Source organism: Ceratotherium simum, chromosome X (assembly GCF_057802395.1).
Source record: "Ceratotherium simum simum isolate JZ-2026a chromosome X, ASM5780239v1, whole genome shotgun sequence".
NCBI classification, from domain to species: Eukaryota; Metazoa; Chordata; class Mammalia; order Perissodactyla; family Rhinocerotidae; genus Ceratotherium; species Ceratotherium simum.
In genome coordinates, this window is record NC_141940.1 from 4,767,708 (window position 1) to 4,794,604 (window position 26,897).

Sequence of the window (26,897 nt, forward strand, 5' to 3'; positions counted from 1 at the left end):
AATTGTGGTGGAATGCATATGCAGTTGTGGCGACGGTCTCCTTTCCCATGCTTCCCTCTTTGTAAAAAATATAATAATTTATTGAAGTAAAATTCACATAACATAAAATTATAAAATTAGCCATTTTAAGTGAACAATTCAGTAGCATTTTAAGACATTCACAATGTTGTGCAACCACCACCTCTATCCGGTTCCAAAACATTTCCATCACTACCCATTAGGGAGTTTCTCCTCATTTCTCCTTCCCTAGCCCCGGGACAATTGCCAATCTATTCTCTATATCAATTGATTTATTTATTACAGATATTTCATATAAATAGTGTTCCGTAATATGTGACCTTTTGTCTCTGGCTTTTTTCACGTAGTGTAGTGTTTCGTTGGAGGTACATCCACTTTGTAGCATGTATCAGTCCTTCATTCCTTTTTATGCCTGAGTAATATTCCATTGTATGGATAGACCACAATGTGTTTATCCACTCGTTAGTTGATGGACGTTTGAGTGTCTCCACCTTTTGGCTATTGTGAATAGTGCTGCTGTGAACATGCCTGTACGTGTTCTTGTTTGAATACCTGTTTTTAATTGTTTTGGGTGTATACCTGGGAGTGGAATTGCAAGGTCATATGGTCATTCTATGTTTAAGTTTTTGAGGAACCACCAAACTGTTTTTGACAGTGGCAGAACCATTTTACATTTCCACCGGCAATGTCTGAGGGTTCCAATTTCTCCACCTCCTAGCCAACTTATTTTCTTTTTTTTCCCTGAAGCTTTGTACCCTTTGACTAATATCTCACCCATTTCCCTCCCCACCCCAGCCCCGGGTAACCACCATTCTATTTTCTGATTCTATAATTTGACTGTTTTAGATTCTTCATAAAAGTAGGCTCATGCAGTATTTGTCCTTCTGTGTCTGGCTTATTTCACTTAGCATAATGTCCTCCAGGACCAGCCATGTTGTCCCAAATGGCAGGATTTCCTTCTTTTTTAAGGCTGAATAATATTCCATTTTATGTAAATATCACATTTTCGTTATCCATTCATTCATCAGTGGAGGCTTGGGTTGTTTTCATATCGTGGCTGTTGAGAATAATGCTGCAGCGAATATGAGAGTACAGATATTTCTTTGAAATCATGATTTCATTTCTTTTGGATATATACCCAGACGTGGGATTGCTAGATCAAATGGTAGTTCTATTTTTAATTTTTTGAGGAACCTTCGTACCATTTTCCATAGTGGCTGCACCATTTTACATCCCCACTAACAGTGTAAGAGGGTTCCCTTTTCTCCTCATCCTTGCCAACATGTTATCTTGTGTTGTTTGATAATAGTCATCCTAACAGGTGTGAGGTGATATCTCATTGTGGTTTTAATTTGCATTTCCCTGATCGTTAGTGATGTTGAACATCTTTTCATATACCTGCTTGCCATATGTATATCTCTTTTGGAGAAATGTCTAAGTCCTTTGCCCAATTTTAATCAGATTGTTTGTTTTGTTTTGCTGTTAGGTTGTAGTATTTCCTTACGTATTTTGGATATTAACCCCTTATCAGATATACGATTTGCAAATATCTTCTCCCATTTTGTAAGTTGCCTTTTTATTTTGTTGATTGTTTCCTTAGCTGTGTAGAAGCTTTTTAGTTGGATGTAGTCCCACTTGTCTATTTTGGCTTTTGTTGCCTGTACTTTTGGTATCATATCCAAGAAATAATTGCCAAGTCTAATGTCAAACATTTTTTCCTGTGTTTTCTTCTATGACTTTTATGGTTCCAGTTTTATGTTTATGTGTTTAATCTGTTTTCCTTTTATTATTATTATAGCCATCCTAGTAGGTGTGAAGTAGAACCTCAGTGTGGTTTTCATTTGCATTTTCCTGATAACTGATGGTGTCTTTATACATTCTAGATGCTAGATCTTTATCAGATATATAATTTACAAATATTTTCTCCCATTTTGTAGGTTGTCTTTTCAATTTCTTGAAAATGTACTTAGATGCACAGAGGTTTTTAATTTTGATGAGGTCTAATTTATCTTTTTTCTTTTGTTGCTCATGCTGTTGGTGTCATCTCTAAAAATCTGTTGTCAAATGAAGATTTACCCCTGTGTTTGCTTCTAAGAGTTTTATGGTTTTAGTTCTTACAGTTAGGTCTTTGATCCATTTTGGGGTAATTTTTGTATATACTGTGAAGTAGGAGTCCACCTTCTTTTTTTCTGCTTGTGGATATCCACTTGTCCCAGCAACATTTGTTAAAAAGACAATCTTTTCCCCTATTTTTTTTTTTGTATTCCAGAATGGTCTCAGTCTTTATTGTTTACATCTGGTCATGAAATCCGTTGCCAGCTTGCTACTAGGAAATGTCTTTGTCATAGAATACAGGAAATCTGGTTCTCAGTCCCTCAAAGCAGAGAGAAAAGTTATCATTTGACATCCTGGCTATCATGCCTAAGTCATATTCACGGTCCTGGATAGTGGACAAAGCTCTTTTTGTCTGCTCCTCCTAAGTCACTGGGGGACCATGGGAGGAGGGGAATTGGGAATTGTGTATCTCTTCCTGAACCTTTAAAACTGTTCAATAGTCGTGGAGAGAAATCTCATCATGGGAGAGCTGAGAAACCCATGCATGTCATAGCTGATTATTAATTACTGTTATCTTGAGAGAAAAATTAAGGAATTTTGGAGGGGGAAAAAACCATTCTGATTGATGTTTGTCTCTTACTAGAGATTTTTTTAAAATTTTTGGTTTATTGCAGTAACATTGGTTTATAACATTGCATAAATTTTAGGTGTACATCATTATACTTCTATTTTTGCATAGATTACATCATGTTGACTACCCAAATACTAATTACAACCCATCATCACACACATGTGCCTAATTATCCCTTTTGCCCTCCTCCCTCCCCCATTCCCCTCTGGTAACCGTCAATCCAATCTCTGTCTCTATCTGTTTTTTCGTTGTTGTTATTATCTACTACTTAATGAGTGAGATCATATGGTATTTGACCTTCTCCCTCTGACTTATTTCACTTCGCATAATACCCTCAATGTCCATCCATGTTGTCACAAATGGCTGGATTTCATCATTTCTTATGGCTGAGTAGTATTCCATTGTGTATATATACCATATCTTCTTTTTCCATTCGTCCCTTGATGGGCACTTAGGTTGCTTCGAAGTCTTGGCTATTGTGAATAACACTGCAGTGAACACAGGGGTGCATGTATCTTTACGCATTGGTGTTTTCAAGATCTTTGGATAAATACCCAGCAGTGGAGTAGCTGGATCATATGGTAGTTCTATCCTTAATTTTTTGAGGAATCTCCATACTGTTTTCCATAGTGGCTGCACCAGTCTGCACTCCCACCAGCAGTGTATGAGAGTTCCCTTCTCTCCACATCCTCTCCAACACTTGTTGTTTCCTGTCTGTTAATTATAGCCATTCTGACGGGCATGAGGTGATATCTCATTGTAGTTTTGATTTGCATTTCCCTGATAGTTAATGATGTTGAACATCCTTTCATGTGCCTGTTGGCCATCTGTATATCTTCTTTGGAGAAATGTCTGTTCAGGTCTTTTGCCCATTTTTAATTGGGTTGTTAATTTTTTTGTTGTTGAGATGCCTGAGTTCTTTATATAGTTTGGAGATTAAGCCCTTATCAGATGTATGGTTTGCAAATATCTTGTCCCAATTGTTAGGTTGTCTTTTCATTTTGTTGATGGCTTCCTTTGCTGTGCAGAAGCTTTTTAGTTTGATGTAGTCCCATTTGTTTATTTTTTCTATTGTTGCTCTTGCCCGGTCAGACGTGGTGCTTGAAAATATGTTGCTGAGACCAATGTCGAAGAGTGTGCTGCTTGTGTTTTCTTCTAGAAGTTGCATAGTTTCAGGTCTTACATTCAAGTCTTTAATCCATTTGGAGTTAATTTTTGTGGGTGTAAGGTAATGGTCTATTTTCATTTTTTTGCATGTGGCTGTCCAGTTTTCCCAACACCATTTGTTGAAGAGACTTTCTTTTCTCCATTGTATGTTCTTGGCTCCTTCATTGAAGATTAGCTGTCCATAGATATGTGGGTTTATTTTTGGGCTTTCGATTCCATTCCATTGATCTGTGTGTCTGTTTTTGTGCCAGTACCATGCTGTTTTGGTTACTATAGCTTTGTAGTATATCTTGAAATCAGGGAGTGTGGTACCTCCAGCTTTGTTCTTTTTTCTCAGGATTCCTTTACCTATTCGGGGTCTTTTGTTGTTCCATATGAATTTTAGGATTCTTTGTTCTATTTCTGTGAAAAATGTTGTTGGAACTTTGATAGGGATTGCATTGAATCTATAGATTGCTTTAGGAAGTATGGACATCTTAACTACGTTAATTCTTCCAATACAAGAGCACAGAATATCTTTCCATTTCTTTGTGTCTTCTTCAGTTTCTTTCAGCAATGTTTTATACCTTTTGGTGTACAGATCTTTCACCTCTTTGGTTAAGCTTATTCCTAGGTATTTTATTCTTTTTGTTGCAATTGTAAATGAGATGGTATTCTTAATTTCTATTTCTGCTACTTCGTTGTTAGTATATAGAAATGCAACTGATTTTTTATGTTGATTTTGTATCCTGCAACTTTACCATATTCGTTTATTACTTCTAAAAGTTTTTTGGTGGATTCTTTAGGGTTTTCTCTATATAAAATCATGTCATCTGCGAATAGTGACATTTGCACTTCTTCCTTTCCTGTTTGGATCCCTTTTATTTCTTTCTCTTGCCTGATTGCTGTGGCTAGGACTTCCAGTACTATGTTAAATAAGAGTGGTGAGAGTAGGCATCGTTGTCTGGTTCCTGTTCTTAGAGGGATAGCTTTCAGTTTTTCACCATTGAGGATGATATTAGCTGTGGGTTTGTCATATATGGCCTTTATTATGTTGAGCTACTTTCCTTCTATACCCATTTTATTCAGACTTTTTTTATCATAAATGGATGCTGTATCTTGTCAAATGCTTTCTCTGCATCTATTGAGATGATCATGTGATTTTTATTCTTCATTTTATTAATGTGGTGTATCACGTTGATTGATTTGCGAATGTTGAACCATCCCTGCATATCTGGAATAAATCCGACTTGATCATGGTGTATGATCTTTTTAACATATTGGTGTATGCGATTTGCTAGCATTTTGTTGAGGATTTTTGCATCGATGTTCATCACTGACATTGGCTTGCAATTTTCTTTTTTTGTGTTGTCCTTTTCTGGTTTTGGTATCAGGGTAATGTCGTCTTCGTAGAATGAGTTAGGGAGCTTCCCCCCTCCTCAATTTTTTGGAAGAGTTTGAGAAGGATAGGTATTAAGTCTTCTTTGAATGTTTGGTAGAATTCACCAGGGAAACCATCTGGTCCTGGACTTTTAATTTGGGAGAGGTTTTTGATTACTGTTTCGATCTCCTTACTGGTGATTGGTCTATTGAAATTCTCTACTTCTTCTTGATCCGGTTTTGGAAGGTTGTATGATTCTAAGAATTTATCCATTTCTTCCGGATTGTCGAATTGGTTGCCATATAGCTTTTCATAGTATTCTCTTATAATCTTTTGTATTTCTGAGGTGTCTGTTGTAATTTCTCCTCTTTCATTTCTGATTTTACTTATTTGAGCCTTCTCTCTTTTTTTCTTGGTGAGTCTAGCTAAAGGTTTGTGAATTTTGTTTATCTTTTCAAAGAACCAGCTCTTGGTTTTATTAAATCTTTTTATTGTTTTTTTAGTCTCTATTTCATTTATTTCTGCTCTGATTTTTATTATTTCCCTTCTTCTACTGATTTGGGGCTTTGTTCTTCTTTTTCCAGTTCCTTTAGGTGCATTGTTAGATTCTTTATTTGAGATTTTTCTTGTTTGTTGAGATAGGCCTGTATTGCTATAAACTTCCCTCTTAGAACCATTTTTGCTGTATCCCATAACTTCTGGCATGTCGTATTTTCATTTTCATTTGTCTCCAGGTATTTTTTGATTTCTCCTTTGATTTCCTCGTTGACCTAACTGTTGTTCAGTAGCATTTTGTTTAATCTCTGTATATTTGTGGCTTTTCTGATTTTCTTCCTATAGTTGATTTCTAGTTTCATACCGTTGTGGTCAGAAAAGATGCTTGGTATTATTTCAGTCTTCTTAAATTTATGTGGACTTGTTCTGTGGCCTAATATGTGATCAATCCTGGAGAATGTTCCATGTGCATTTGAAAAGAACGTGTATTCTTCGGTTTATGGATGGAATGTTCTGTATATATCTACTAGGTCCGTCTGTTCTAGTGTGTCATTTAAGGCCAATGTTTCCTTATTTATCTTCTGTTTGGATGATCTATCCATGGGTGGAAGTGGAGTGTTAAAGTCCCCTACTATTATTATGTTACTGTCTGTTTCTCTTTTTATCTCTGTTAATAATTGCTTTATATATTGAGGTGCTCCTACGTTGGGTGCGTAGATATTTACAAGTGTTATATCCTCTTGTTGGATTGTTCCCTTGATCAGTATGTAATGCCCTTCTTTGTCTCTTTTTACAGTTGTTGTTTTAAAGTCTATTTTGTCTGATATGAGTACTGCTACTCCAGCTTTCTTTTCATTGCCATTTGTGTGGAGTATCTTTTTCCATCCATTCACTTTCAGTTTGTGAGTGTCTTGAGGCCTGAAGTGTGTCTCTTGTATGCAGCATATATATGGGTCTTGTTTTTTTATCCAGTCAGCCACCCCATGCCCTTAAATTGGAGCATTTAGTCCATAGACGTTTAAAGTAGCTGTTGATAAATATGTCTTACTGCCATTTTTTTTAACTTTTTTTTCTCAGTGTCTTAGTAGTCCTTCTCTGTTCCTTTCTTCTTCTGTACAGAGTTGATGGTCTCTTTAGTTTGACCTCTGTCTGAAAGCTGTACTCTTTAACTCCCCTCCTCCCTCATTTTATGTTTCTGATATCATGTCTAACCTCTTTTTTTGTGCATTTGTTTCCATTACCCTATTATCATGGAAATAGATAATTTTTCCTATTTGTGGTCTTCTCTTTTCTCCTCAAATCAGTCCCTTTAACATTTCTTGTAGTACTGGTTTCTTGGTGACAAACTCCTTTAGTTTTTGCTTGTCTGGGAAACTTTTTATCTCTCCTTCCATTTTGAATGATAACCTTGCCGGGTAGAGTATTCTTGGCTGTAAGTTTTTTTCCTTTTAGCACTTTAAATATATCGTGCCATTCTCTTCTAGCCTGTAAGGTTTCTGCTGAGAAGTCAGCTGATAGCCTTATGGGGTTTCCTTTGTATGTAACTTGTCTTTCTCTTGTGGCTTTTATGATTCTCTCTTTATCTTTAATTCTGGACATTTTGATTATGATGTGTTTTGGTGTGGGCCTCTTTGGGTTTATGCTGTTTGGCACTCTCTGTGCTTCCTGTACCTGGATATCTGTTTCCTTTCTTAGGTTAGGGAAGTTTTCATCTATTATTTCTTGAAATAGATTCTCTGCCCCTTTGTCTCGCTCTTCTCCTTCCAGGACACCTATAACATGGATGTTAGTGTGCTTGATGTTGTCCCAGAGGTCCCTTAGACTGTCCTCACTCTTTTTAATTCTTTTTTCTTTTACCCGTTCAGCTTCGGTGATTTCTTCTAGTTTTTCGTCCAGCTCACAGATCCGTTCTTCTGTATCCTCTACTCTGCTTTTGAGTCTCTCTAGTGAATTTTTCATTTCCAGTATTGTATTCTTCCTTTCTGATTGCTTCTTTTTTATATCTTCCATTTGTTTCTTGACATTCTCACTGAGGTCATCTATTCTTCTCCCCCAGATCAGTGAGCATCCTTAACACACTTTGTTTGAACTCTCTGTTGGGTAGGTTGCTCATTTCTGTTTCACTTAGTTCCTTTTCTGGGGTTTTGTCCTGTTCCCTTACTTGTATTGTATTCCTTTGTCTCCTCATTTTGCGTCTTTCCCTGTGCTTGTGTCCACGTACTAGGTAGGTCAGCTATGTCTCCTGCTCTTGCGTAGGTGACCTTATATAAGTGATGCTTTAGGAGGCCTGCAGTGTGCTTCCCTCAGTTCTCAATTTTGCAGCGGGGACCCTATGTGGGCTACGTGTGTCCTTCTGTTGTGGCGTGTTTGCTCTCCCTGTAGGTGCCAAGGGAGGCTGAGTTATGCTCCTGGCCAGCTGTTGTAATGCTCAGCTGCTTGTAGTTGTGGTGGGCCCTTCAGTCTCTTTATCAGGTGTGGGGAGCCCCAGCACAGTTGGCTGCAAGCTCTAATAGCACATTTGTGTTGCAGTATTTCTTTTAAGTGAGTAGGCCCCCAGCGTGGCAGGTTCTTAGGCTCAGGGGCTTACAATTGCTATAAGCCTCCAGCCTTTAGGTCTCTTGTCAGCTCTCTGAGGATTGCAGCTGCGTGAGGCTGTCCTCAGGGACAGGAGCACCCAATTGTCTCAGGCTTTGGAAGGTGGGGCAAACCCCCTATGTGGGTCTTTGAGAAGCACAAGTCTTCTGCAGCTGACAAGCCCCGCAGCCCACAGGTCCACACACACAGTCAACACAGTCCTGCCCCGTTGCGTGCCCCGACCTCCTGAAGTGGACCCAGTCTCTCTATGGCGGGAGCCCCACACATTCCACCACCGCCCCACACTCTCTACCGGCTCCTTGTGCACGCCCTACCCCACTGCAGTGGGCACGGTCGCTAGGCTGCGGAGAATCCAGTCACCAACCTGTGCAGGCCCTCAAGTTGCCTCAGGGCTTGTTGTTGGGTTGGGCCAGTCCCTAGGGTGGGCTGCCTGCTCTGGCTGAGCTGGATTAAATCAATGCTCTAGTGGGTGGGGCAGACCCTGGGCTGGTAGGCCCCAGGGAGAACTCCAATGGTGTCTGTGTCAGCAGGCCCACACCAGGCCACAACCATGGCTGCCGCCAATGTCCCAGTCCCTGGAGAGCTCTCACTTCTCACTGTTATGCACTCAGAACCTATGAGGTGAGTCTCTTTTCACCAAAGCACTGTGCACCTTTCTTTCTGGTGATTTTAGGTTGTTTTCTGAAACGGGTGAATTTGTGCATGGGCCCTTTAAGAGCCGGTTTTAATTTCTTTGTGAACCAGCTTTTCTGGGAGTACTCCGCAATGTTTTAGTAGCAGGCCAAGTCAGATATTATGCCATTCGTCTCAATTGTGCTGGGTCCACAAAATGCCTATGGTGGGAGTGCTCCTGGCTCAGGGCCCTGCTCCTCCAGGGAGGGCTGCGGAACTTTGGGCTGCTCCCAGGCCGACTGTGAAGCTGGCGGCTTGTGAATGCGGCGTTTTTCCTCTCCAGAAGGGAGTTTCTGTCTCTTCCACCTCAATTAGGATTGTCCTTTGTTGCAGGAGTTCCTCTTATCCAGTTTTCAGTTCTCTCTCAGGGGTAATTTTTCCATGAGTAGTTTTTAAATTGGCTGTGTCCACGGGAGGAGGTGAGTTCAGAGTGTGCTTATGCTGCCATCTTGACTTCTCTCCCCCTTTCCCCTATTGAATGGTCTTGACACCCTGTTGAAAATCAGTTGACCATAAATATGAGTGTTTTTCTGGACTCTCAATTCTATAACGTTGATCTGTATGTGTATCCTTATGCCACTGTCACACTATTTTGATTACTGTAGGTTTGTAGTGATTGTTGAAATTGGGAAGTGTGACTCCTCTAATTTTGTTCTTCTTTTTCAAGATTATTTTGGCTATTTAGGGTCCCATGCAATTCCATATGAATTTTAGGATCAGTTTATCCATTTCTGCCAAAAAAAACAGTTGGAATTTTGGCAGGGATTGCATAGAATCTGTAGATTAACTTGGGGAATACTGCCATCTTAACAATATTTTGAGTCTTCTAATCTGTGAACATGGAATGTTCCATTTATTTAGGTCTCTTTTAATTTCTTTCAACATCATTTTATAGCTTTCAGTGTAGAAGTCTTTACACATCATTGGTTAAATTTATTCCTAAGAATTTTGTTTTTTTGATGCTATTGTAATGGAATTTTCTTATTTTCCTTTTCAGATTGATCATTTAATATGTAGAAATAGAACTGATTTTTGTATGTTGATCTCATATCTTGCAACTTTGCTGAATTTATTTATTATCTCAGTTTTGGGGGGCAGTAGGTCTAGATTCTTTAGGGTTTTCTCTATATAAGATCATGTCATCTTTGACTAGAGATAGTCTTACTTCTTTCTTCCCAATCTAGATGATTTTTTTTTCTTTTTCTTGCCTAATTGCCCTGGCTAGGAATTTCAGTACAATATTAAATAGAAGTGGTGAGAGCAGACATCCTTGTCTTGTTGCTGATCTTAGGAGAAAAGCTTTGTCTTTCATCTGTAAGTACGATGTTTACTGTGGCCTTTTCATAGATGCCCTTTATCAGGTTAAAGAAATTCCTTTCTATTCCTAGATTTAAAAAATTGAGTGTTTTTTTGGTGAAATGGTGTTGGCTTTTGTCAAAAGCTTTTTCTGTATCTATTCATATGATCATGTGTTTTATTTCTCTTTGTTCTATTAATGTTGGATATACAGTGATTGATTTTTATGTTGCACTACCCTTGCATTCCTGGAATAAATCCCAGTTGCTCATCGTGTATAATCCTCATGTGCTGCTGGATTTTGTTCGCTAGTATTTTGTTGAGGATTTTGCATCTATATTCAGAAGGGTTATAGGTCTTTATTTATCTTGTGGTGGATTAGTCTGGCTTTGGTATTAGCATACTACTGGCTTCATAGAATGAGTTAGGAAGTGTTCCCTCCTCTTCTATTTTTTGTTAGAATTTAAAACGAATTGGTCTTGATTTTTCTGTACACATTTGGTAGAAATCACCAATGAAGCCTTCTGGTTCTGGGATTTTTTTTTTATGGGACATTTTTAAATTACTAACTCCATTTCTTTACTTGTTATAGGTTGAGTCAGATTTTCTGTTTCTTCTTGAATCAGTTTTGGTAGTTCGTGTGTTAATAAGAATTTGTCCGTTTCATCTAGGTTATTTATTGTAATATAATTGTTTATAGTATCCCTTAATAATCCTTTTTATTTCTGTAAGGTTGGTGGTAATGTCCTCTGTTTCATTCTTGAGTTTAGTAATTTGAGTCTTCTTTCTTCTTGTCTTGGTCACTCTGCTGTCAGTTTGAAATTTTGTTGAAAGAATCAACTTTTTGTTCTTTTTTAATTTTTCTCTATTATTTTTATATTCTCCGTTTCATTTATTTCTGCTATAATCTTTTCTTCCTTCTGCTTAATTTAGGTTTAGTTTCCTTTTCTTTTTCTCTTTTCTTAATGTGAAAGGTTAGGCTATTGATTTGAGATCCTTCTTCTTGTTTTTTAATGTAGATGTTTACAGCTAGAAATGTCCCCTGAGCACTGCTTTCACAGCAACACAGAAGTTTTGGTATGTTGTCTTTTCATTCATCTTAAAGTATTTTATAATTTCCCTTTTGATTTCTTCTTTGAATCACTGTTATTAGGACTTTGTTTAATTTCCATATAATTATGAATTTTCAAAATGCCCTTCTGTTAATGATTTCTATTTTCATTCCATTGTGGTTGGAGAACACAATTTGTCTGATTTCAGTCTTTTTAAATACATTGAGATTTGTTCTGTAGCCTAGCATGTGATCTGTCCTGGAGAATGTTCCATGTGCACTTAAATAGAATGTGTTTTCTTTTATGGAGTGGTGTGTTCTATAGATGTCTGGCAGGTGTAGTTGGTTTATAGTGTTGTTCAAGTATTATATTTCCTTTTTGATATTCTATCTAACTTTTCTGTGATTTAAAGGATGGTATTGAAATCGCCAACTATTAACATTTAATTGTCTATTTCTTCCTTCCTTCAGTTTTGTAATGTTTTGCTTCATGTATCTTCCTGCTGGGTTTATCCTTTCATCATTATAAAATGTCACTCTTTGACTCTTGTAACAATTTTTGTCTTAAAGTCTATTTTATCTGATAGTAGTATCGCTACTCCAGCTTTCTTATGGTTGCAATTTTCATAGTATACCTTTATCCATCCTTTGACTTTCAACCAATATTTATTTTTGCTGTTTTCTTTTAGTAGCCAATAATTATTGAGTGATTGCTGTATATAAAGGTAAACCTATTTATCTCTGCTTTTCCTATTACTTAAATTTCCTTTCCCTGTACTACTTCTAGTAGTAGGAAAAGTTATAGCATAGTCTTGATGTTTAAGAAAAGAAACTATGGGAAAACTCATGCATGGCATGTCATGTAATTAATGTGAAAGAAGTCCATAATTTTAAAGGAATCTGGTTGAGCCCGTAGACTTAATACTTACAGTAGTAACGACATTTAAATATTTGTGGGTGTTCTAACCACTTTCAGTTTATAAGACACTCCCATACTCTACTGGGAACATAACCTAGGTCCATCCCTGGGCAGTATTATCTGTGGTTATGGTACCAGGTTGATAGTGGTGGAAACCAAGGCTTGGAGCTCTCAAGAGTCATGCTCAAGCTCTGGGACTCCCTGTACCATGTGGTCATCTCCAGCAGATCTGGGCACAAGCCCCAGCTCCATTAATCCCCGGCTCACCTGTGGGCCCATGTCCACCTCACCACTCATCTTCTGAAGGAAAGTGAGCAGAATTCATTTCATTTAAACCTTCTACATATCTTTTTCTTCCTTCTCTAAGTGATTCTCAGAGGCCTTAGAGAGGCCTGAAGGACCAAGACAAGGGTACTCTGCTCGTGATGTGACTTCCCTGAGCCATGAAGTGGCTGCTGTATTTTGTTACTAAATGTGCTCCCCTTGCTGTCCCCCCTTCCCGTTTTAGAGAGATGGGACCATATCACCACCACAACCAAGAGACCAGGAACAACCAGAGCTCCGGCAAAGCCTGCAGGTAACACAGCCGCTCTGATGAGGGCCGTAAGGAAGGACCCCGTGGAGCTCCCTCTGGGGTAATGTCCAGATGAGCTACCTAGTTTAACTAATTGACTTTCTTTATTATGTTTTGGGGCCCCCTGAAGAAAATGATTTTGACTTGGCTGATGCTGTGGATGATCGAAATGATCGAGATGATGGCCGCAGGAAACCAAGTGCGGGAGGAGGAGGTAGGTGATGGCTGGTTGAAAGCACTGACCAGCAGTGTAGCTCCCTGGTCAGGTTGTAGCTTGTTTAACTACAACAGCCCACAGAGCCACTCTGTCCTGGCAGAGCTGGGGGCACTTCAAGGCACAGGAGAACCCTAAAACAGTGGTTCTCAAACTTTCTGGTCTCAGGACTCCCAAAATTATTGAGGATCTCAAGGGCCTTTTTTTATGTGGGTCATATCTATCAATATTCATCATCTTTGAACGTAAAACTGAAAAAAATATTTAAAAAGAACAATAATAAACCCATACACATTAACATAAATAGCATATTTTTATGAAAAATTACTGTTTGGCAAGACAAAACAAAATTTAGTGAGAAAAGTGGCATCATTGTACGTTTTTTCAAATTTCTATAATGTCTATCTTAGCAGAAGGGCTAGAGTGATATCTGCTTCTGGATTCAGTTATTGTGGTTGAAGTCTATGAAGAAAATCTGGCCTGATAAATATGTGGTTAAAAAAGGGAAGAATATTTTAATAGATTTTTCAGATCTTTGTAGACATTCTTCTCTGATAAGACACCCAAATTTGACCAGTGGTTGTTTCTTTCTTAAGTGCAGTGTGTAATGTGAAACCATATCAATGAGCTTTCTATACTTGATTCCATTAAACTCCACAGGGCTCTCTTATATTTTCAATGAACTTTTACCCATTCATGGTTTTGTACATTGTGCATTGGTCATTTAGAAAATATTGGTGTCCTGAGGTCTTTTGAACTTCCAAATAATGCCACATATCATTATGCAATACCCCAAAATCACATTTGTTAATATCACCACCGATCTCACTAGAAAAAGTCTGTAAGTATTGGCAAGCTGTTAAGCTTATAGTAGTGGATATAGATTTTTCAAAATTCTAATTTTTGTTTGAAATCTTATCATTGGCAACAAATAGTGCCAATAGTTTTCCTTGAAGTGACAGCCTCATTTCATTCATTTTCAAGAAAACATCTGCCAAATGTTCAAGCCACCATAATCGTAGTTTGACCATCATTCATTCCTTCTAGTAAAGGTGGTCTTCTATGACACAAAGCAGCTAATACAACTTAGAACTGAAACAGTCACCCAAGTGCTTTGTTAAGTCAACTATAGCACTTTGGAGTACAACAGAAATGCTTTAGGCATACTTCTCCTTTCGTCACACAGGATAGTAAAAGATGTGTACTCAATGGTTGAGCTATAATAAAATTAACTTTTCTGTTTCCTTTTATTCGTTTTCTATTGCTGTATAAAAAGTTATCACAAACCTAGTGACTTAAGACAATACGCATTTACAGTTTACAGTTCTCTTTGGTGAGGAGTTCAGGAACACCTAGGCTGAGTTTCTGTTCAGGGCCTCCACAGCTGCAGTCAAGGTGTCCACCAGATCTGGGGTCTCATCTGAGGCTGGGTTCTCTTCCAAGTTCATGTGGTTGTTGGCAGACGACATCTCCTTGCAGTTGTAGAACTAATGGCTGCTTGCTTCTTCAAGACCGGCAGGGGAGAGGCAGTGGGGGAGATGGGGGAGAGGAAGACTAACTCTGTTGCTTCTAGTGTCTGAGCTCAGGAATTCTTCACCCCTGTTTTAAAGGGCTCACCTGATTAAGTTTGGCTCACCCAGGATAATCTCCCTTTTGATTAATGCAAAGTCAAACTGATTTGGTACCTTAATTACATCTGCAAAATCCCTTCAATTTTGGCATGTAATATAACCTAATCACAGGATCATAGCCATCCTATTCATGGTCCTGCTCACACTCAAAGTGATGGGATATACAAGGCGTGGACACTAGTGGGGGAGAAGCCTAGGGGTCCTTTTACAATTTTGCCTACTGCATTCATTGAGGACGTTCTTAAGTGGCAATCATTTTCTGGGGATATTGGACAACATTAATTAACACAAGTTTCTTGTCGCTGAAAACTGTTTTTTGACACTGAAATGTTCTTTTCTCCAGGTTTTTCAGACAAGGATCTTGAAGACGTCTTAGGGGGTGGTGGATACAAACCTGACAAGGGCAAAGGTAGGAGCATTGATTTGTCCAAACACCTTATTCTCACTAAGAACGTGGTCACACAGTAACCAGATTGATCGAGCCATTCTTGCTCAGCCTCTGGGAAATGAGATAGTTCCCAGACATCCTGCTTGCAACTTGGGGTTCACTTGGAATGATGTGGGCTGTGCAGCTCAAGACGGGGAGATTTATAAGCCAATTTGGAAAAGCCACACATTTCCCCTGACGTTCTTTAAGCCAGGGTGCTGCCTGGGTTAATGTCTCCATCCTAGCAGAAGCTGGTTTTCGAGGCAGTACCACTTACAGTAACTGAGGGTCAGGGGACTCACTGGGAACAGCCTCCCTAACCTGGGGGTCCTGTCACCCTTGGGATGGGAGGAGCAAAACTCGTGACAAAGAGACCCATATCAAGACAGGCATCTTTTAAAATATATTTTGAAATAGTTTAAAACTCACAAGAAGTTGTAAAAATGTTTAGGAGAATTCTTGTGTACCCTTCACCCAGCTTCCCCTAATGATAATCACCTTACATAACCATAGTACATTGTCAAAACCAGGACACTGACACTAGCACAATACTGTTATCAAGTCACATACAGACCTTATTCAGATTTCATCAGATTTTGCATGCACTCGTGTGTGCGTGTATGTGTACACATGCACAAGTGGGTCTGTGAAATGTTATCATGTGTAGATTTGAGTAACCATGACCACAATCAGGATGCAGAATGCAGAACTATTCCATCACCACAAGGAAACTCCCTCATGCTAACCCTTCATAGTCATGCCCTCCCCAAGGCCAGATATTTTTAGTTCCCCCAAAGCCACCAAAGATTAAACCTGTTATCTTAATACTGTATATGTCAAGATATGATCCTAGTATGGAGAGAATGTTAGCCAGACTTGATGTGGCAAAACAAGTTATGGTTGTAAATTGTGATTGTTACATATGGTTGTAACCTGTTATGATGGTATGTTGTTGTGATTGTAACTTGTGGTTATGATGGTAAGTTGTTATGGTTGTAACTATGGTGATGGTAACCTGTTATGATGGTAAGTTGTGGTTGTAGCATTTTGTGGTGATAACCTGCTGTGATGGTAAGTTGTGGTTGTGATTTATTGTGGTTATGACTGTGACAAGTTTTGAGTGTATCTGGTTGTAACCCTGCTACACTCTCCACAATCCTGGCTTGTGGCACTAGCATTTGCTCCTTTCTTGCAAGAACTGTGTGCTTTACATATGGGAACAGTGTTCTCTCTGATTAAAGGATACTGTAGTCAAATCTGTCCTTCAAAACACCTTTCCAGACAGTGTCATCTTGAGTAAAAAGCTCTGAAAGCCTCTATAGGAAACTCACAGATGTCAGGAGAACATGGAACATTTAAAGGGCAAACCCAGCAAATTAGCCAATTACTCCTGGGTGACAAATGGTATTTCCAAGTGGTGAGATGAGGGCAGTAGTAACGTGTGTAAGCACATGCACGAATGAAAGTCTGAGTGACATGTTGGGGGGTTTCCTTATTAAAAGTACATGTTGAGCAAGGAAGAAGTGTTAGGAAATTCTTTAATTAGGCCCATATTTGAACTTCTCTTGTAAAGAATAATCAATTGATAGCTGAAGTTATACCCTCTGTCATTATAAGTGTCAGTAAAAGAAGATAAAGGAGTTCCAGCAAAAAATACAAGCGTGAAACTGAAACATGGTTATGATAGCACATGATGAAATTCTCAGACACTGTCCTCTATGCACACATGCTAATGCCGTGAGGGAAGATAAAACATCACATTTAAATTAGTGATGGTCTTCAGCATAAACACAATCCTAATTCATTCATTTTCTGACCTTGGGTCTTAGGCACATAGACTCAACTATAGTTTTGGAGTGTGTTTCTGAAATAATTTTATCTTCTATATATATTTTTCTCAATAAAACATTTCTACTGGCCCTGTAGAAGCCCTGTATTTTGTCTGTAGGTGATAGTGACAGTCCCGTCTGTCACAGTCCCATCAGCCTCCTCCATTCCCTGGCACTTTCACTGACTGAGAAACTTGAGGCTGATAAGTTTCAAGTCCTCGTTATCCCCGCTGTGGTCTATGCCCTAGTGTATGCAAGCCTCTACTCCCACTCCCCCAGAGTTATTCTTTGGTCCCCAGTGACTTCTTCATGGTCACAGCCCTCTGTCCCATGTGACCTCTGCAGCATTTGACCTTGATGACCACCTGCTTCTTCACATTCTTTCCTCCTGAGCCCTTCCTGGCACTCTCCCACTTTCTGGGTCTCATTCACATCTTCTTCCTAAACACTGTTGCCTGATGGGTCTGTTTCCTTGGGTATCCAATTCAGCATGTCATTGTCTTCCCCACTGGAAGAGAATGGTATTAGAAACCAAGATCAGGGTGTTGAGTGTGTTCATTACTTAGGGGGGATGTTGCTACTTTTATACCCTTTAAGTGGGCAGAAGTAGGAAATAGGAAGTATATGGATGTGTATACTAAACCATTTATATGCATGTATCTATAATTATTTCTGTGTCTATTCATCAGTATCTATATTAACCTAAACATGAGTTCATACTTATGTCTCCAACTGTAATCCAGTGCCAAAAGGCTTATTTTAGTCTTCCTTTCTTGCTTATCTGTAACTTCCCTCCCTGACAGTGAGAAACCTACCATCCGCCAACCATTTGCTTGCATGCTCAATTCTGGTATACGTGTATAACACTATCAGAATTGTTAACCTGTACCCCTGTGAGAAACAACTTCATCAACTAGAGTCCAGTGTTTATGTTTAGTTTCTTTTGTCTTTACCTTACAGTTTACAACGTTTTTCAGAGTTACTTGGGTCAGTTCCTTTATCCCTCCTCATCCATTCAGTACAGTTATGTCATGCATGTATAATGTAGTTAGATTTATTTGTCACAGTCTGCGTTCCGTCCTGGGATCCCCCACCCACCTAGTTGATGTTTTGTTTTGTTCTTTTGCTTGCATACGTGAAAGTTCACTCTTTGTGATATACAGCTGTATGGGTTTTTACAAATGCGTGTAGTCATATCTCCACCACCCAAGTACCATACAAAACAGTTTTGTCACCATAGAAGTACTCTTCAGTACTCAGCCACTCTCCCCTTCCTCAACGCTCACCTAACCTATTTTCTGTTAGTGCAACCACTGCTCTTTCTACCGTCTCCATCGTTTGCCTTTTCCAGAATGTTCATATAGTTGGAATCATACAGTAGGTAGCCTTTTCAGATTGGCTTCTTTCACTTAGTAATATGCGCTTAAGCTTCTTCCATGTCTTTTCATGGCTTGAGAGCTTCTTTCTTTTTAGCGCTGAATCACATTCCATTGGATGTACCACAGATTGTTTACCCATTCACCTACTGAAGGACATCTTGGTTGTGTCCAGTTTTTAATGATTATGAATAAAGCTGCTATAAACATTTACATACAGGTTTTTGTGCAGACATAAGTTTTCAGTTCACTTGGGTAAATACCTAGGCGTATGGTTGCTGAGTCATATGGTAATTCTATGTTTAACTTTACAGTACACTGCCCAGCTGTCTTCTCAAATGGCTGTACCATTTTGCTTTACCACAAGCAATGAATGAGAGTTCCTGTTGCTTCACATCTTTATCAGCAATTGTATTGTCAGCTTTTTTGGGTTTTAAACTTTCTAATAGGTATATAGGGGTATCTAATTATTTCTTTATTTGTATTTCCCTAATGAGAAGTGATGGTGAGCATCTTTTTATATTCTCTTTTTATATTCTTCTTTGGTAAAATCTGTTCAAATTTTTTGCCCATTTAAAAAATTCAATTGTTAGATTTTATGCATTCTTTATAATCTGGATACAAGCCCTTTATCAGGTATATGATTTTGCAAATATTTTCTCCCAATCTGTGCCTTGTCTTTTCCTTTTCTTAATAGTGTTGACAAATAAAAATATTTACTTTTATAAAGTTCAATTTATCAATTTTTTCTTTTATGGATCATGCTTCAGTGTTTAAGAACAACCATGATCATGAAGATATTTTTTCTTATGTCTTCTTCTAAGAGTTTTATAGTTTTAGCTTTTTCATTTAGGCTTTTGCTCCATTTTGAATCAATCTGTATATGGTATGAGATAGGGGTCCAACTTTATTCTTTTGCATGTGGATATCCAATTGTCCTGGCACCACTTGGTGACGAGATTATCCTTTCTCCATTGAATTGTCTTGGCTCCTCTGGTGAAAATCAATTGACCGTAAGTGTACGAGTTTGTTTCTGGACTCTGCTCCATTGATCTTTGTGGCTGACCTTCAGCCAATACCAGACTGTCTCTGCTGGGCATGTGCTCAACTTGAGGGCGACCAATCCTATGTGGAGAGTTTATCAAGCTCCCTATGGTTGTCTCACTTCCCCACCTCTCTGTTAAGTCCCTGGCTAGTTGATTGGTTGGTGGCTTGCTCAGGCTAAAGGAGCTCTTGGCTCTCCCTGTTCACTTGCCACTGAGATTGCCACATTAACTGACAATGCTCCAAGTCAACATGGGTCCACTTTGGCAGCTGCAGTGTGGTTGCTGGTTTTCGTGGCCTGTGCACCCCTGCTGAAAGACTTGGGGGAAGGGGGAATGAGAGCAACCCTGGGCAAAAAGGCCATACACTGCAGATGTTCTCACTGGAACTAAATCTGTTTCCTGAAATGACTGTCTTTGATTGTCCAGGGTTATAGTTACTTTTTGAGGAGAGCGTTTGTTGACTTCCTCACTCCCTCATGCCAGAGATCCTCTCCCCTAGTATCTTTTGAATCTGGAAAATTCTTTCTCTTTGCCTCCCCTCAGGCCTAGGCCCATATCACTTCCCCATGGGTCATTACCTGAACCTCTTAACTGGTCTCCTGGCAACAGTTTGTCTTCCATGCAGCTGCCAGTGGGAGCCATCAGGAACATGAAACTGATTTGTCAGTCCTCTGTTTAAAACTATTGTGTAATAATGAAACGACAGCCCAATTTAAAAATGAGCATAACGGGGCCGGCCCCGTGGCTTAGCGGTTAGGTGCGCGCGCTCCGCTGCTGGCGGCCCGGGTTCGGATCCCGGGCGTGCACCGACGTACCGCTTGTCTGGCCATGCTGAGGCCGCGTCCCACATACAGCAACTAGAAGGATGTGCAGCTATGACATACAACTATCTACTGGGGCTTTGGGGGAAAAAATAAATAAATAAAATTAAAAAAATAAAAAAATAAAAAAAAAAAAATAAAAATGAGCATAAGATTTGAACAGATACTTCATAAAGGAAGTTATGTGAAGATACTCAAAATCATTCTTCACTGGGGAAATACAAATTAAAACCACAATGAGATACCACAACACACCCACCAGAATGGCTAAGATTAGAAAGACTGACAATACCAAATGTTGGTTGGGATGTGGAGCAACTGAAACTCTCATACATTGTTGGTGGGAGTGTAAAGTTTCTTATAAGACTGAATGTAGACCTACCCAGTGACCTGGTAATTTCACTCCTATTCAAGAGAAATGAGAGCGTATGTCCAAAAAAGATTTGTAAAAGAATGCTCATAGCAGCTTTATTTATAATAGCAAAACAAAATCTGGGAGCAACCCAAGTATCAATAGAAGGGATAGACAAATTGTGATATATTTATATATTCATACGATGGAATGAATTACGGATACACATAGAAACCTGGATAATTGCCAAAAACATTACACTGAGTGAAAGAAGCCAATGAACAAAGAGTACATACTAGATGAGCCCAATCATATGAAGTTCTGATACTCGCAAAACTGATCTATAATTTTGGAGATGAGACCTGTGCCTGCTGGGGTTGGGATGTGGGCAGGGGCATTTGAGAACTTTCTGGGGTGATGGTAACATTCTATATCTTGGTGGAGGTATGGGTCTCACAGGTGTATGCATCTGCCAAAACTTATCAAATGATATACGTGAGATTTGTATATTATATGTAAATTTTACCTCAGAAAAGCAGTCATAAACAAATGTGAAACTCTAGGTAATATGTTTAGGGGTGAAGTGTACTGATGTCTGACCCTTACTTTGAAATGCATCACAAAAATAAGAAAGATTGGTGAATGGATGGACATATGATAAAGCAAATAATGCACAGTGTTAATGATAGAATCCGGGTGGTGAGTATAGGAGTATTCACTGTACAGTGTTTTCAACTTTTTTGAATGTTTGAAATTTTTCTTAATGGTGGGAAAAATTTTTTTAAGAAACAAATGAAAGTCTCTTTGGCTCCCCACTGCCTACAAGGTAAGTTCCAGCCCCTTAGCCTGCTGACGTATCTTTCTGCCCTAGAGCACCAGGTTCCTTTCACCTCCAAGCATGCAAGTGGACTGGTAGGTGCATATCTTTGTGCCTTCATATGCTGTTTCTCTGTCTAAAATGCTTTTCTTCCGCCAGATGAATTCCTTCTCATTTTCCAGAGTGCTAGGCTACTCATCCCTTAAGTGACACCTCAAAGATCACCTCCTCTCTGGGGGCTCCCCCTCTGGGGCCCTCTTCCCCCTACCCCAGCTTGGCACTGCTGCACAACACCCATCTCCTGCCTCTGGGTTCTCCGGAACCTCCGTCATCCTGCTGGTACAGGATAGCATGTATCATACTGAATCACACCGAGTCACGGTTATCTTTTTCACTCCTGCTTGATTTGGCTTCCTGGAAGCAGACATCTTTTTCCTTGTGTATCCCTGACACCCCCAGTAATAGTTTGCTGAAATGAGGGGGACTAGGATGGCACAAACATCTGGCTTTGCTCTCTGCCCTCTTGTACACACCTCCCCATGAAGGGTAGAGTGACACATTTGATTGGCTAGGCTGATAACCCTCTGGGCCACATAAGTGATGGAGTCATGGCATGAAATATTTTCTGCTGGACCCTGGAGGGGGTGAGGGAGCCCAGGGCCCTCCATATAGCTTGCTGGGTAAGTGTATACTCATAGTTTGTGAACTCTGTGATGTGCTCTGTAAACCCAGCTTTCCCCTAGGTGAGCTCCAAGGTGTTTTGGGGAGAGGAGAAATAGCAGGAAGCTTCCATCTGGCCTCAGGCCATGTCCTCTGACATAGTGCAGAGAAGCCCTTACCTTGAGGGTGCTGAGGGACTTGTCTAGCCTATTCATAAAGTGAATACCTTACATGATCTTCCTCTGGCCCCTTGCAACTGTTCTCTATTGGTAAAGGATCTGGAGGGCAGGAGGAGTGTCATTAGCACCCCCAGATCACTCCCACTGGCGTGTTGGTCAGAAAACTCTGATAAGTTGACCCAAGGAATTAAATGGGGATGAGAGAGGAGGGGCTGGGCTGGAGGGAGAGAGTGGGTTGGGGTGGGGCATCAAGGGACAGGCCATTTGCTGCTGCTTTCCCCTCCCCAAGGTGACAGCCTTCCCACGTGAGTCTGCCTTCTGCCTTCCTTAAAGACCGTTCAGGGACAGTCGCTAGTCCTCGCTCTGACTGGCTGTTTTACCCCTGCTTGTTCTCGCTGGCCCTTCTTGAACTTCTGGGTCTGCTCAGAGCCAGCATTTTGGTGACCAGCTCTTTCAAGTGGCAGTCCTTGGAGGCTTGGATGGTAGGGGATGGGTGTCTTCAGGGAGGGCCTTTCTTTTGCTTCAAGTGCAAACCCTCCCTGCATTGTGAATAACCTCGTAAAGAGAGGAGCGCCGCCTGGCACTTCACCCTGGAGCGCTAGAGGTCTGACTCGCTCTGCCTCACTGTGCTGACGCCTTTCTTCCAGCTGCCACCTCCGGCCGCCGGACCTGCGGCCTCCACGCTGGATTCCCTGCAGTATATGCTGCTTGTTTGTAACTACTGTAGGCTCACGGGGCAGAAAATACCACGTCATTTTTTTAGTCAGAAAAGAAAATTTGATGTTAGAATTAAATTGAGCACCTTCTTACTGCCAGATGGCAATTTTTAAGGCCAAAAGCACGTAGTTCTTAAAAACTGAGGCAAGAATCAAAACCTGTACTTCTAAAGAGAAACACTCTCCTCCAGACGTGTCTGGGTCACACATGTCAGCTGTCTTAAGACGTCCCCAAGTATGAAGCATAAACACCATCGCCTTTAGTTCCCAGGGTTAACTGAGAAGATGTTAGGACAAGATGTTATGGGCTGTGGTCAGTTGACTGTAACTTCAAGTGCTATTTCCCTCTGCATGCAACCTTGTGGTCCCCAGGGGGGACCTGCGGGAGCCTCCGTCTTTGATTGCCTCCCGGGCCTTTTCATAGACAGCCTCCTTGGCTCTCCCACTTGCCTCGCAGGGGCCTAGACTCAGCAGACTGCTGCCTGCCTTCGAATTTTCATTGCATTTGTTTCTCATATAATACCACACGTGGGAAGCCTTAGGCCTTTGTGCTTGCTCCCTGTCTGGAACCTCCAGTCTTCTGGAGTCTTCCAGGCTCTCAGGTTTCCTTACTGTTGTTTTAAAAATTTTTTTATTGTGGTAAAATAAACATAACATAAAATTTACCATTTTAACTATTTTTAAGTGTTCAATTCAGTGGCATTAAATACATTTACAATATTGTGCAACCATTACCGTCATCCATCTCCAGAACTTTTCCAAACTGAAACTCTATCCCCATTAAGCAATTGTGCCCCATTCTCCCCTCCCTGCAGTCTCTAATAGCCAGTATTCTGCTTTCTGTCGCTATGAATTTGACTACTTCAGGTACTTCATATAGGTGGAACCGTACAGTATTTGTCCTTTTGTGTCTGGCTTTTTTCACTTAGCATAATGTTTTCAAGGTTCATCCATGTTATAGCATGTGTCAGAATTTCCTTCCTTTCTAAGGCTGAATAGCATTCCATTGTATAGATATAGCACATTTTGTTTATGCGTTCTCCCTATTGTATCCTTGAAGAAAACATTTCTCTTCCATTTTTACTGTATTTACAATCACTATCTCAAAGTATCTGGGCCCTCCCATGATCCCTTACAAGCCATCAAGTTAATCTCATGTAACAGGGAATTGGGTTTCGATGGGAACATAATCATGGCAAAATAGCTTAAGTGGAAGGGCTTACCCTAGAAATGTTGGCTAAAACCCATCAGACATCCACTGGCTACTTGGTGACCACCAAGTCCCATAGGTGGTCTGCCCAGCTGTGGGTGCAGTGAGCCAACTGGGGGCCTTGCATCAGGAGCTAAAAAGTTAGAGATTTGCCCCCAGACAGCCCTGAGTCCCTCTGAACAGCCCTTTCTAGATCTTTTGTCTGTATGACTAACTACTCCTTTGGGCCTGTGTCCATATTTTTTTCAGCTTTCATAATGTGAAGAAATAGGATGTTTCAGATGAGAGGAACAGCTCTCTGGTTCTAGTGTTCTAGGATGTGAAGAGACCCATGTTCTCCCTCAGAGCCCCTGCCCCCAATACACATACACATGTGCATGCACACATAGGCCCACACACTCAGGAGTGCAGCGTGAACACAGGTTTTCTCCAAGATAACCTCTTTGGTATCTTCGGAGCGTGACATAGGAAGGTGGAGTTGCAGGGCTCTGTGTCAGATTGGGACAGGGCATCTGTCATGTTATCTAGAGGGTGAGTGTTCTCATCCCTGAGGTGGGGATGGAGGAGATCCAGGCCTTGGAGACTTTCTGGAACAGTGAAGAATGGCATCCCCAGTGGTTAGCCTAGGCAGCCGTGTTCTGGCCGATTTTTTCAGTTTCATTTGACTTTGTAACCATGCGTCATTTGAAGATAGTCTTTTTCCCTCTTCGTTTATTCATTTTTTTTAAATTTAAAAATTTTTTATTTTGCATTTCTGCTGCCACTTTTTTTATGATGAAATTTTTTAAAAAATCTAAAGTTCCTAGTTGGAGCTATTGGAAGTCTAGAATACTTACTAAAAGTCCTTAAATACTTGGCTATCCCTCCTAGCAGTTCTAGATAGAATCTTCCCAGTGTTACGTGACTCTCCATGCCCTTGGCAAATCAGATGTGTCAGGCACTCACTGTGAGCCCAGGATTGTGCTGTTGTCAGAGAAGGGCAAATACGTGCCTTGGATCCCTGCCTCTCAGGTATGTGGCTGTGTGGGACTCAAGCCTGATGTGTGTGTACGTGTGTGTGCATTGTTGTCATTTGTATTTGAAGATGCTGAGAGTATAACACTTGTTTTGACTACAGGGCTTGTTTATGACTTCCTCACTGAGGCAAAGCCTCCTGTTCTGCCGTGGTCGCTATAGTATAGGAGTCCTCCTAGCTACGGTGGGTGCTACAGCTCTCGGTCCCTATAGCTGTGGGGCTTGCTATAGCTACAGCGGTTGCTATAGCTCTGGCAGGCACTATAGTTTCAGGGGTCCCTATAGCTACAATGGCCGTCCCTGTAGCTATGGCAGTTGCTATTGCTATGACGGTGGTCCCTAGAGCTGGACATTCCATATAGCTAGCTATGTGTATAGGTTTCTATACTCAAAGCAAATCACAGTAAGAGATACGCTGTACTGGGGCATTTCTAGTACAGTAGAGAGCTACTCCAATCTTGGTGGTACGTAATATCACTGTGAACTCAGAAGGCAGGTGGGGATACGGAACGTGCTGTCCTTGGAAACGAAGATCCTGTAATGATCTGTGAAAGAGCCTCTTCGAGCTCTCTCTCCAGTTGTGGGGAAATAGGAGAGATTTGCATGGAGCTTGCATATTTTAAGGATTTTTTAAAAATTATATGAAAAATACTTGTTTATTGTTTCACCATCTAGGAAGGATCATCAGGAATACTTCAGAATATATGCTTGCAATACTTTTTCTATGCATAAGTATACGTTTGTAAATATTTGTGTTGATTTTTATAAAATGGGATCATGCTACCTTTTTAGATAGTTTTTGATTCACTAATACCCTGAATATATTTCTCTGTCATTCAAGAGTGCTCTAAAACATCATGTCAGTGACTGCATAATATTGTTATACCATAATTTATTTAACCAGTACCTATTTTTGTACAGAGGTTTTTTTTCTTCCAGCTTTTTACTACTAGACACAATACTGTGATGAATATCCTCATAGCCAAATATACAAAACTTTCATTGTTTGTCGGATAAATTCCTAGAAGCTGAATTGCTGGGTCACAGGCGGTGTAAAGTTTTAAAGAGGCGACTCTTCAAGTGTACTGCCAAATGGGACTCCATTAAGGTCATAGTACCAGCATCCATTCCCGCCGCCGGCAAGCAGACAGGGGCCTGTTTGCTCATACCCTCACCTCCACTGGGTATTATAGTTTTTTTTTTGTTTTTTAATTTTTTGTTTATTGCAGTAACATTGGTTTATAACATTGTATAAATTTCAGGTGTACATCATTATACTTCTATTTCTGCATAGATTACATCGTGTTCACCATCCAAATACTAATTACAACCCATCAGCACACACATGTGCTGAATTATCCCTTTCGCTCTCCTCCCTTCCCCCTTCCCCTCTGGTAACCACCAAACCAATCTCTGTCTCTATCTGTTTGTTTATTGATGTTATTATCTACTACTTAATGAAGGAAATCATACGGTATTTGACCTTCTCCCTTTGACTTATGTCACTTTGCATAATACCCTCAATGTCCATCCATGTTGTCACTAATGGCTGGATTTCATCGTTTCTTATGGCTGAGTAGTATTCTGTTGTGTATATATGCCACACCTTCTTTATCCATTCGTCCCTTGTTGGGCACTTAGGTTGCTTCCAAGTCTTGGCTATTGTGAATAATGCTGCAATGAACAGAGGGGTGCATGTATCTTTATGCATTGGTGTTTTCAAGATCTTTGGATAAATACCCAGCAGTGGAATAGCTGGATCATATGGTAGT

The 26,897-nt window shown here is 40.2% G+C and overlaps 1 protein-coding gene across 1 annotated transcript in view; it reads left to right on the forward strand.

The window, feature by feature from the left end:
- The window catches only part of CD99L2 (CD99 molecule like 2), a 99,601-nt gene that overhangs the window by 55,711 nt on the left and 16,993 nt on the right, over window positions 1–26,897 (forward strand). The window contains exons 3-5 of the mRNA XM_087427537.1: window positions 12,768–12,836; window positions 12,964–13,047; window positions 15,022–15,087. Of these exons, the coding sequence (XP_087283663.1) occupies window positions 12,768–12,836; window positions 12,964–13,047; window positions 15,022–15,087 (219 nt within the window). The remainder of the gene's footprint in view (window positions 1–12,767; window positions 12,837–12,963; window positions 13,048–15,021; window positions 15,088–26,897) is intronic.